This window comes from Etheostoma spectabile, chromosome 4, assembly GCF_008692095.1.
Source record: "Etheostoma spectabile isolate EspeVRDwgs_2016 chromosome 4, UIUC_Espe_1.0, whole genome shotgun sequence".
Lineage (NCBI taxonomy): Eukaryota > Metazoa > Chordata > Actinopteri > Perciformes > Percidae > Etheostoma > Etheostoma spectabile.
In genome coordinates, this window is record NC_045736.1 from 34,487,221 (window position 1) to 34,500,201 (window position 12,981).

At 43.0% G+C, this 12,981-nt stretch overlaps 1 protein-coding gene across 1 annotated transcript; it reads right to left on the reverse strand.

Annotated features, from left to right (window-relative positions):
• Positions 1-1,059: 1,059 nt before the first annotated feature.
• Positions 1,060-8,280, reverse strand: arfrp1 (ADP-ribosylation factor related protein 1). Its single transcript, XM_032513190.1, has 7 exons — positions 7,891-8,280; positions 7,488-7,575; positions 6,777-6,859; positions 4,268-4,349; positions 3,996-4,066; positions 3,474-3,574; positions 1,060-2,502 (listed from the first exon to the last, which is right to left on the reverse strand). The coding sequence occupies exons 1-7, from the start codon at positions 7,981-7,983 to the stop codon at positions 2,415-2,417; spliced, it is 606 nt and encodes a 201-aa protein (XP_032369081.1). The 5' UTR covers positions 7,984-8,280; the 3' UTR covers positions 1,060-2,414.
• Between the last annotated feature and the right edge of the window lie 4,701 nt (positions 8,281-12,981).

Sequence of the window (12,981 nt, forward strand, 5' to 3'; positions counted from 1 at the left end):
AATTATGAACCTGAAAATTAGCATAATATGGGCGCATTAAGTGTGTGTGCTAGTTTTGTGATGGGCTATTTAAATTTAGTACGGTATAATGCCCAATTTCCACCTCACATGACCATCTTTCAAAAATTAAGACTAAATAAAAAACGTGTTCAGTGCCTGAAAAGGTTGCAAAAGTCTTTAGCTCTTTAACATTTTCCCACTGCTGATACAGACATGCATTAACTGTTGCTCCCATTTATGAACCTTGATCATTCACATAAACATTATCGCTTGTTGGATCTTTAGCTGTCCAAAAACAATTCAAATTCTAATGTTACTCTACAAATTCTTTGGGAAAGCAACATTTTATGATAATCTGGTATATTGTTGGCTAAAACCAAAAACAAGAGGCACAGTATCTATTTCTGTTAGGGGTTGACATGACCTTGAATAAAATCATGACAGAAGACTGAACACACATTTCTATTTAATTCTATTTTCAGAAAGAAATTCTTATATATATAATTATATATATAATTATATGTTCATTTATATCATCAATGGGTTTATATCCTCCCTATCATCATCAATTCAGGCATTAAAACAATAAGTACAAAATAATGTCAACCAAATAGCTGTGCATCATGACACTAGATTGTGTTGTGTTTTGGAGAGTCCAATATAATGACATTTTACATTTAAACTCACTGATTGCAGTAGTAAAGTAAAAAAATTACAAAATAGAATATAATCAGCTGTCACATCCTGATACAATCCTGATTGAGTTGTGACAGCAGGACACATTAGTCAAACTAAAACATGACAGTGTTTGTTTCTTTAAAATCAGAGATTTATTTTTATCATCTTCCACATATGTGACTGACATGAGGGCGTCAGCTTTGATTTGTTAACCTTCACTTCATACATCCCAAGTTGACCTACTGGTATAAAGTGATTCTGCAGAGGTCAGCAAGATTTCTCAGTTTTCAGCACACTATGTGCATGTAGTTGTTACACATATCGTGTCCAGTTACCCAGCTCAAATGTCTCTGCCAATTATGGACATTAACATTTCCAAAGTCAATAAAAAAAGTTTGCTTTAAACAAACTATAAATGTTTTACAGATGTCCAAAGGATATACAGATAACATAAAAGAAACCTAAAAAAAACAGTTTAGTGGCCATTGGATCATATGTGTACCACACACACAAGTGTGTAAAGCCTGTTGCTGTTTGGGCTGCTGCAACAGTCTGTATGGAGAGCCACGGAGGACTAGGAGCAAAATTATGCTAAACAATAGATCAATAAACACCGGAAAGTATAGAACTTAAAGAGTGGTTATTCTCCTTTCACTAAGAGTTGGACTCCAATGTTTTGTACTCTCAACAACTACACAGCTGCCACAGGAGTCAAGGCAGTAAGTAAGTAAACGTCATGAGAAATGTCACTAAAATCCCTGGTTACCAATTTTTGCCCGCATCTGCCAATTAGAGATGTTCGTATTGCCTCTGATACTGCCTAAAACGCCGGTATCTTTATCGGGAAGTACTGGAGTTTATGCACCGATCCGATACCACGTAATAAAGCCCTAAAGAAAATCTACCTTGAAAGTAGTTAATTTACCTATGTGTATTCATGGGATAGTAGTGTACAGTTGTTAAAACATAATAAAATATATGACCCACTGGTATCTGATCAGTACTCAGTATCGGCCGATATTCGGCCAAGTTCAGGTATCAGAATCGGTATAGGGAAGCAAAATTTGTATTGGACCATCTCTACTGCCAATCAACATTGCCATCACTTCATCAGGAAGACGGACAGCTAAGGCTGCTAAAGGGGGCGGGCTGAAGCAAAAAGTTGAGACAGATTTTTGAGGAAACGCACACATATGGGCCATTTAAGTGATACTCCCACTGTCGCACAACCCTGTTTGCTGCTCTCAACATGGTTTGACACTAGCTACACTGGATTCTTTTTAAAACAAACAGCATTGACGATGCAGGAGTTTGACAGTGGCAATGCATATGATTGAAGAAAGTTGTATAATATATATACTATATGCTGTATGTCATGTAAGAAATGATGCTCCAGGGAAGTCAGTCAGTGAAGCTCCATGCAGACAGTCACAGCGAGCCCAGCCAGCCCCCGAGACTGCTGCTCACACACGAAGCAGAAGAAATCATAACACTGCTTCAAAAAGTGGAACACGGGAAAGAGTCCATTCAAAGCACATCGGAAATTATGCTTGGTGATAAAAACATACTGTCGCACTCTGTCTGGAATGAACTCCTAAAAGCAGATATCCGAACCAATGTCCAATGTCGCGGCAAACACGAGGAGAGAGAAGAGTTACCGACTCCAGGGCTTACATGGAATGTCCTTCAGGGGAAACTTACAGTCCAACATAAGCGTGAAGACTGCTGGTAACTTCTTACGTGATGTCCTTCTGTCTGGGTGGCCTGTGAATGTTTCGGACCACACACTTCACCATCCACTCAATGCCTTCGTTCACTCCATCCCTGAACCAAAACAAATACGTCATTTAGTGACATTTTTCATTTCTTCTGACGGGGGAGGGGGGGTCCCCAGTGGTGAAATCTGAGTTCTCCACTGAGATCCATCAGCCTCCAGACAAACTCATATTAAACACAAATCATTTTCATCTGTAAAACAAGGAAATGTGTCCACTACACTGTCCCCTTAGTGCCACATTCTATTGAGAGGTTAGCAATGTACTTAAAAATGAGTTTGGTATTGATTTTACAGAACATATTTCAGGAAGGCAACAGGACGTGGGTTATATTAAGGGGCTGATACACCGAGCAGACGGCCCATAACTAGTGATGACGAAGACCGATTGTGGAGATGCCTTACGACCAAATTTAGGCCAAACATTTGCACTCGAACATGGAAAAATGGGAAACCGGATTTATAAACAAGTCTATGGAACCCCTGCTTCACTTCCCGTCGAGAAGACTGGTTAAAGTCCCCCTGTACGGAGTGTGGATTGGTAGCTGGAGAGATGCTACTTCAGGCCCAACCAGGTGCACTGCCAGGTGCTCTTGAGCAAGGCACCGTACCCCTCCAACCTCTCAGGACTCCAGCACTGGCAGCCCACTCACTCTGACATCTCTCCATTAGTGCATGAATAGGTCCTGAGCATGTGTGTGTATTTCAGGCCTGTGTGTAGTGATTATTAACAAAAAACAGAGTGTAAATTGTAATTTCCCCACTGGGGATCAATAAACCGTATACATTATTATTATTAAAAAACAAAATAATGAGCTGAACCAAATTCCTCTGGCGATAGCAAGCAACTTTTCAAAGATGTGACAAAAGCGTGTGAACAAAAAATTAAGTTATCTCTTGTTGTACATTTGCCCTTCTATGAACATAATGTGTGAAAATAGATATTCCAAATGCAACGATCTCTAAAAGAAGGCAGCGAAATCCTGGAGGGACAGACCATTGAACACAGTAGCAGTCTTACCCTGTTAGGGCCGTACAAGGCTGGACTAAACAATCCCTCTTGCCGATCTTCGGGGCAGAGTCACTGAAGGCTGTTTTAATGTCTGCCACTGACAAACAGTCCTGAGAATAGAGCAGAAACAAGACATGATGAGACAGAACTCCACAATAACCCTGCTTATCATGATCTCTAATAATAGTTTTGTATCTTCCTAAGAGGATTTAGGCACAAAGCCTTCTAATTGCTTGTTCAGTCCTACCAACAGTACTAAACCTAAAGATTTAACATTTACAATTAAATAAAAAATACTGACACTGAGTTCATGATTTTAATATTTGTATTTTTCGGGTTTACATGAAAGACAGTTAAATTCCCTAAATAAAAAAAAAAATCATTTTAGTGCAGAGTTTTGAAATTCCCGAAATAATACATTGGGTTAGTGTGGATGGAAGGTCAAACCATAGAGAATAATCTGTTTTTGTTTTTAATAATTCTGCATTAACCTGAACACAGCCTCAGTCAGTCAAAGAGATCATACAGTACCGGTACGTCCTGCTTGTTGGCCAGAACGAGGAGTGGGACACCTTCTAACACCTCACTGCTGATCATTTTCTCTGTAGGGGACGAGAGTTACATTATTGACATTTAGCAAACATAACGCACAAAAAAGCAGTTTGGGTTGGTTTCCACTAAAATGGTGCTACTGTTTTCACTGAAGGCTGAACTGTCAAACTAGCCTGTCAACCACAACGTCATTATTTAAGTAGAAAAAAGTTGCAGACCATTTTATTCAGTGGACAACAGACGTTACTTACCGAAGGCCTCCTTTGATTCTGACAAGCGCTCCTCATCAGTTGAATCTATCACATAGATGACTCCATGGGACTCAGCATAGTACTAAATATAAACATGAAGAATATCAGAGCAGACTCCTGGGCTGAAATAACAACACAACAAGGATACCCTCATGGTACAATTGCTGAAGGAGGAACTACAAGTTACTCAGTAGTATTAGAGCCACAGTGAGGGAAATGTAAAAGTCTCCATATTTTAGGAAAGTCATCCATTTCTTTGCAATAAAGATATAATATTATGAGAAAAAAATCGCAGTATTGAGAGAAAATTATTGCATTTAGAACTAAATAACACATTACTATTGGATAGGGTACAGGACCACTTGTAAGTGTTCCTGATTGTCCATTCATTCTCTAGTTACAGACTAGAATGCATTGTCGAGTATACAGCTTTCTTCTGCCTCCAGTCTGATACCTCAGGAATCAAGATGAGCCAGAACATTATGTCATTGTGTCTTTTGTGTCCAGCGCGAAGGCTCCGCAAGTTGTCAAGGCACGTGGTTGTGCACCTTTGACATTTTTGTAACGCGCCGTGCGGTGCACATTTCGTTTCAGCATGATCAGCTGGGAAGACTGGCCAAGCAGGTTCACCTGTAGAAACATCTGGCCAGGTTGGGGTATAGGGTTTGACCATGTCCTGGATGTATGCTGGGGCTGATCCGTTCGTGGCCCTGTATGCAAGTACTAGTGTCTTGAAGCAGATGCGGGCAGCAAATGGTAACCAGTGAAGAGAGTGGAGGAGCAGTGTAGGGTGAGAGAACAAGTCAAGCTGCTTTGTTCTGAATGAGCCGCAGGGGTCGGATGGCACATGCGCCATAACATAAAGCCAACACTTTGGAAAAAGAAGAAGCAATTTGCAAAGAGCTAAAAACAGTCTCATGGAAGGAGCGTTTGTGACATCAGAGGAGGACAGTAATTTAGACTTGGAGGTGAGCGACGTAACGTTAATAATTACAGTACACAAATGCAATGTTTGGCAGTACGTCAGAGTTTACCATGGATGTGTTTACTATTGTTGCCAGGCAGCCTGCTTTCCTTTACCTCTGCTCTCTACTTCTTACTTATTAACAGGTTATTTTGTTTGTATGCTCCCAGCTGCCGGAAAACACTGCAACGAACAATGTGTTGAGCATTAACATCTCCGTGCAACATGCTTGTAGCTCGCGCGCCATCTATGGAGGCTGTTGAACAAATTTCCCCCATGGGACAATTAATATCTATCCATCTGTGGAGGAAAAAGTTTATTTTGCATTTTTGATCCTTGACAACAGCTACGTGGGTCACTTGTATAACTTGTTGATTCACTGTTGTATAACTATTATTATTGTTTTGTGTTTCATTCATCAATTGTATGTGTTTTATTTATCAACTGTATAAGCCTTATATAACCTGTTTTGATCACATATCATACTCATGCTTTGACTACGGCTTTCCATCGAGCTCATGTTTTGGGAGACGGCGCTCCTGTTTTTGAAACATGGTTTCGAGGCAGGTGCGCCGGACTCACCAAGGACTGGGCTGGGAGCGAGGGTTGGCCCCCCCCGCTCTCACACCATCCTTGTTTGTTAAGAGAATAAAAGACGGAGAATCTCTCGGTCCGACAGAGTCAGCTGCGGGTCGCGTACGGACGCCCAGCCACTTGATGCTGCTCTGCTTAGGACTGTCGGCTCTCCAGTCCTGTGTCACGGTAAGAGCTCTAAAAGTATTGTTTACTTAGCATCAGGTACTGAATGCTTGTGCATGCTGTTTGCTGTGCTGTATACTGTGGGGAATAAAGATATATATATATTCTAGCAGGTACGGCCTCTGAGTGTTTGTCTATAAAGGAGAGTGTACTTTACAATGTTGTTGATTATTGACAGTGTGAGTTTGTTGCTCACATCTGTACGGGATTCCGCGGGGGATAAAGGGAAATTATCTTAGCGGAAGACGGTGTTTAGTGCTTATTTGCCTGCAGTCGACCACTCCGCGATCCTGTCTAAAGATTTCACAAAACACCATCTATCTCACTGGTGAAACTTTAGGTCATCCCCATTCCTCATTTGACACATGAAAGTTGACAGCCTGCTCTCACCTGCTTAAATTCTTGTAAAATTAGGACTTTGTTCTTAAAATATTGGGCTTTTTTCTCGCAATAATTGCAATTAATTCTCAATATCTGATTATTATTTTCACCCAATTGTGGCTTTTCTATCCATTAGCATTAATATATAACTCATCTGAGTTTCAAAATATTTGTTTTTCTTTTTAAAAATTCTGATTACTGAACATAAGGGCTTCGGTTTGATTTGGCTTTGGGCAGTTACACAAAAAGTAGAACACGGGATTTCAAAATACAGACAGGTATTGACATATGTAGCCCAGACATGAAGTGTGTGCGTGTGCGTGTGCATGTGCGTGTGCGTGTCTCAGTATGAGGCTGGTGAAGATTCCCCCTCAGGATTTTATTTGTGTTGAGTTCTTTACTCACTTTGTCCCACAGAGACTGGAGCTCCTCCTGACCTCCCAGATCCCAGAACATTAGACGAGCCTTGCCCACATCAATTGTACCAACTGTGAAGTAGAGGGAGACATTATTGAGGAATGTTAAACTGCAGAGCAACGGGAGGAATCGGCCTGGCCAATATATCAATATTAATCAATATTGTGATAGGAGACTTGATATAATCTTAGATTTTGGATATTGTAATATGACAAGTGTTCTCTTTTCCTGGTTTTACAGGCTGCATTACACCAAAGTGATGTAATTTTCTAACCCTACTTACTTTTATCAGAGTTCTGTTATTTGCCTTTACCCACTTAGTCATTATATCCACATTATCAATTCACAAGATAAATTTGGCCACATTTATTTATCGCCCGGCCCTAGGGAGGAATCAAACACCTATTGTAAATTATAAGACAAGCAGTATCAAGGGATTATAGACTGAAGAAGTGAAGTAAAATTGAGTTTGAGATTGAGTTTGTCTTTTCAGAAAACAGCTACACACTAATACACTAGTCCACAGAAATAATTTGTAACACTATAGAATTATTGTAGTTAGCCAGTGAAAATAAACCAGTTTAAATACTACAATTCCATTGAGTTTGACCACAGGTAGTCATTGTGCAAAAACAGCTGTAACAGAAGGGGATCCACAAGGGGCAGTCAGCCTAAAGACATACTGGAACATCCACTTACTGTTCAGGCCAACCGTGGTTGTGATCTTTGATAAATTCATTCCCTTATAGTTCTTACTGAACTTTGTTTTGGTCTGTTCCAGAAAGGTCTGCAAAGGGAGACAACAGTAAAATCAACAAACACCTAAACACATTTCTATTCAATGATACATGACATATAACGTTAGGCTACCAGGCATATACAGCTATACATTTAGTAGGTATGGGACGAAGGTATGCACGAAGGTATATAAAACAGTGACAAATATTTATTAATTATTAATTTTCACTTTTGGCCCAGACTGACAGACGCCAAAGCCACATAGAGATGAATGCAGCACAACACAAAACAACACAATCGACAATACGAACCAGTTAACGTTAACCAAATTAATTTAAATGATATCTATGTATATGTTACTTACTGTTTTCCCAGCGTTGTCCAGTCCCAGGATCAAAACACAGAACTCGTCCTTCTGAAACATGTACTTATATAATCCAGATAATAAAGTATACATCTTGACACAAATTTGTAAACAACAAAAGTAATGCTAGTTGCTAACTAGTGTTGCCTAAATTAGCTTGCTATCATAGCTTAGCCTAGCTACATATGAGGCCAATAGCTGCATTATCGCCAGATTAATAAACACGTCTATGAATGCAAGTGACCGACAGTCATACATGTATCAAACAATAACTCAGTAAAAGTCGACGTTTCTTGCTAATTTCCTAACTTGAAGCTCTCTTACAGCACGGACGCTACGTGTAATCTAACAGGAAGTACGACTTTCTTCTTCTACATGCAAATTTTGGCAGTTTAGACGCCACTAGGCGTTTTACTGCCCTCCTCAGGAAATCCCTTTGACGAACACTATAATTCAGATTTTCACAATAACCCGTGTCGTGTAAGAACTTTAACAACTTCGAGGGATGGTTGACATTTTGTCCCAATAAAGATTTTATTAACCTTTATTGCATTGACCTACTAACAAACACAAATTGACGGAAGAGTTTATTGAAACATTGTTTAGTTTGAGTCTATTTTTTACAAACAATCTGGAAAGAAACTCTTTAAGTGGAATAATAATTAATGACATAAGCGACCACCTGCCAATCTTTGTGACTCATGATTGTAATTATGGTGGGGAAAAGGAGTGCAATGCGATTAAATTCAGGAGAATAAGAACCGAAGAAAATGTTTCTTTATTTAGAATTATAAGGAAGTAAGCAAGGTAGCTGACCTTAACCTTAACAGTAACAACATTATTTTGTAACCTCTTTCAAAAACATTATCAATGAGAATTCATATTTACAATTTTATACAATACAAACTGTCCGATAAAACAACAATGTAATAAAATGAAATATATCTAGAAAAACCCTGGATGTTCTATGGACCTGCTGTTTTGGGACACCTTCAGTTTTATGGATTTTGTTGTTGTTAAACAAAGGTAATTTCTTTGCCAATTGTCTCTGCATTTCGGTTCAACCTTCATGAACACAACTTTTTGGCAAGATGGCGCTGTGTCGTGCGGCAGCCTGTTGCAGCAGCTCCTGATTGTATGCGTGCTTTGTGTGTTTTTAGTCACTTTATTTTTATTTATTTTTATTCTTTAAGTGTTGTTAATCTGTGTTAACGATGGGGCCTGTAAATTTTGGAACTTTTCTTTTAGTTTTATTCTTACTTTGGTCGTGTTTTGTTACTTCATGTTACGCTCACGGCAGCGGCACTATTGTTTACACACGCGATCAGCTGATTGCGCTGTGTGGACCTGTGCTGCTGCCGGGGGCCAAACATGAAATACCGACGGAGCTACGAAAGAGACGCCGGGGTTGTAGAGGAGGAATAAAACGGAAGGAAAAAAGAAGAAAACACAGGCCTGCCGTCCCAGCGATCATCATGGGGAATGTACGGTCTCTGGGGAATAAGACGGACGAACTAGCAGCGCTCATCAGAACCCAGAGGGAGTTCCGCGAGTGCAGCATACTGTGTTTTACCGAAACATGGCTGCACTCGCACATCCCGGACTTGGTGTGGCGGTACCGGCTTTTTGACCGTTCGGGGGGACAGGAACGTTACAGAAAGCGGTAAGAGAATGGAGGGGGGGTTGCACTGTATGTGAGTGAAAGGTGGTGCAACCCGGGACATGTGAAGTGAAGGAACGTTTCTGTAGCCCGGACATTGAACTGTGGCTGTGGGTTTTCGTCCGTACTATTTACGAGGGAGTTTACGTCCGCCATAATGATCGCGGTCTACATCCCACCGTCTGCTGAGCGGAGGCAGCTGCTGACGTCATTAACAACACGGTCTCACGACTACAGACGCAGCAGCCCAACGCCTTCATCGCTATCTTGGGGATTTTAATCATGCTTTCTGGATAAATCCTCCCGGACTTTAAACAATACATTAACTGCCCCACTAGAGACAATAAAACTTTGGACCTGCTGTATGCAAATGCTAAGGATGCATACAGTGCCACTGCCCTTCCCCCTTGGCAAATCAGATCACAATCTTGTCATGTGTCTCCTGTGTATGTTCCTTGTGTCCTGCGGCAGCCGTCCACAAAAGGACTGTGAGGAGGTGGACTCAGGAGGCTGAGGAGGCAAGCAGGACTGTTGGAGTCTACAGACTGGAGCGTGCTCTTGGAGCCACATGGAGGACATCAACAACATGGTTGACTGTATCACAGAATACATTAAGTTCTGTGAGAACACCACCATGCCCTCCGGACTGTACGCTGTTTTCCCAACTACAAGCCGTGGATCACAGGTGACCTGAAAGTTCTTCTGAAGGAGAAGAAGACAGCTTTCAGGTCATGGGACAGACAGGAGCTTAGGGAAGTACAGCACCGACTGGGGATAAACTGGGGAGTGTAAAAACACCTACAGGAGGAAGCTGGAGGCCAGTCTCAGCAGAACAACATGAGGGAGGTGTTGGACAGGGATGAAGGGAGTCACCGGGTGTGGGAGAAGAAGAGGACAAAACACCAGGCAGCCGTGATAGGCAAACGAGCTGAACTGTTACTTAACAGGTTTAGCTCACAGCCATCCCCTGCCTCCCACCACACCACCAACCCCACACCCCCTCATTGTCTCCTCCCCACCCTTCTTGTGTCCAACATCTCCCTCCTCACTCCCCAGCTCCTGCAGTCAGCCAACTCCCCCACTACCACTACACCACATTTCTCCTCCCCCCACTGACACTTCAAGCTCCCCCCGCTTTGCATTCACACCTGGCCAGGTGAAGAGACAGCGGAGAGGCTACACCAGCGCAAGGCTGCTGGCCCGGATGGCACCAGCCCCAGGGTCCTGAAGACCTGCGCCAGTCAGCTGTCTGGTGTTCTCCAGTACCTCTTCAACCTGAGCTGAGCCTGCAGAGGGTGCCGCTGGTGGAAGACGTCCTGCCTTGTCCCGGTCCCCAAGAAGTTGACTCCATCTGGCCTTAAGGACTACCGCCCAGTGGGCTCACATCTCATGTGATGAAGGTGCTGGAGAGGCTGGTCTTGGCCTACCTGAGGCCGCAGGTGAGTTCTTCTCTGGACCTCTACAGTTTGCCTACCAGCCTTGTCTGGGAGGGAGGACGCGCTGTCATCTATCTTCTGCAGCGAGCTCATTTGCACCTGGATGGTGGTGGCGGCCATGTGAGAAACATTTTTGATTTCTCCAGTGCATTCAACACCATCCAGCCACTGCTTAGGTGAGAAGCTGCGGGTGATGGGTGTCGGTGCGTCCATAGTCTCCTGGATCATTGACTACCTGACAGACAGACCACAGTTCGTCCGCCTGGACCGTGTTCTGTCTGGTGGTGGTGAGTGGTAGGGGGCCCCGCAGGGGACTGTGCGTTTCCTTTCCTGTTTACCTTATACACCTCAGACTCAGTACAACTCGGAGTCAGTCACCTTCAGAAGTTTCTGATGACTTGCAGTTGTTGGGTGTATAAGGGATGGACAGGAGGGAGAGTACAGGGCACTGGTGGGTGACTTTGTGGAGTGGTCTGGTAAGAACTGCCTGCTGCTGAACGTAGATAGAACCAGAGAGATGGTGATCGACTTCAGGAGGAAGGGAACGGTCCGCAGCCCCTTTGCATCCTGGGAAGTGACGTGGACATGGTGGAGGAGTACAGATACTGGGTGTCAACATCGACAGCAGGCTGAACTGGAAGATCACAGCACTGCTTGACAAGAAGGGGATGAGCAGACTCTATTCCTGAGGAGCTGAGATCCTTTAACGTGTGCAGCGAGGTGGAGATCTTCTACCAGTCTGTTGTGGCCAGCGCTCTGTTCTCTCCGTCATCTGCTGGGGCAGCAGCATCGGAGCCAGCGATAAAAACGACTGAACAAACTGATCAGGAAGGCTGGCTCCGTGATCGGCTGCAAATGGACACATTTGAAGCTGTGGTGGAGAGGAGGTCGCTGAACAACTGTATCTATCTGGATAACCCTGACCTCCTCTCCACCCACCTGGTCCAACAGAGGAGCAGCTTCTCTAAGAGGCTCCGACCATTCGATGCCGCCGACCGGACCGATACAGGAAATCATTCATTCCACAAACAATAACACTTTTTACACGTCATCACTGGGTGGTAGATGAGACTTTTGGACACCACACTACTGCACTAATGCAACCTGGACATTTGGTTTATTAAATTTACATTTTAGCATATTATTTAAGCAGTTGCACATTTTTGTCCCCCATCCTGTACATATTCAATATTGTTTTTTACTTTATTCGTATTATTTTTCTGTATATGTATGTATGTATATTTTTCCAAGTATTCATTTACACTTATATTGTGTTGTGACTGATTTTTGCTGCTGTTACACAGGAATTTCCCATTTTTCTGGGATCAATAAACATCTATCTATCTATCTAAAAAGGATCCGACCTAAGACGGACCCAGCAGAATTCAAGCCTCTCCTCCCCCCTATGGACTCAGATGGTGAGTGAATGACTTATTTTTTTTGTTCCCTTCACAAGGAGGATCCCTCTTTTGCCAGGTATCTCATGGGGGTTTGCTTGATTTCCCAGTCTGCTAACACATTGACTGGTGCATTGTTTGTCGCCCAGCCTTCCCCTTTGCTTGCATCCCCAGAACTTTTGTTGGACTGCCCTACTGCTAACTGGTCAGCAAAACCCCCCGACCACCAGCAGTCCTTTTAGGGTACCCGCCTGGCTGTTTTTTTGGGGAACCGTGAAGGCCGCAAGATGGGATGTGGTTGATACAGTATGGGTCCCGACATGCAGCTTCCCAGAGTCCCAGCTGATGGGCAGCTTCCCAGAGTCCCAGCTGATGGGCAGCTTTCCAGAGTCCCAGCTGACATGCAGCTTCCCAGAGTCCCCGCTGACAAGCAGCTTCCCAGAGTCCAAGCTGACTTGCAGCTTCCCAGAGCCAGAGCTGACCAGTGTTCGCTTGCTGGAGAGAGAAGGGAAGGTTAGATATACACTCACCTAAAGGATTATTAGAAACACCTGTTCAATTTCTCATTAAGGCAATTATCTAATCAACCAATCACATG

Excerpts from the sequence above, each read along its gene's own strand:
- arfrp1 (XM_032513190.1), bottom strand. The coding sequence starts at position 7,983 with ATGTATACTTTATTATCTGGATTATATAAGTACATGTTTCAGAAGGAC. Across the intron at positions 7,576-7,890 it reads TGGACAACGCTGGGAAAACA|ACCTTTCTGGAACAGACCAA; the intron begins GTAAGTAACATA and ends CTCCCTTTGCAG. Across the intron at positions 4,350-6,776 it reads TCCAGTCTCTGTGGGACAAA|TACTATGCTGAGTCCCATGG; the intron begins GTGAGTAAAGAA and ends GTTTATATTTAG.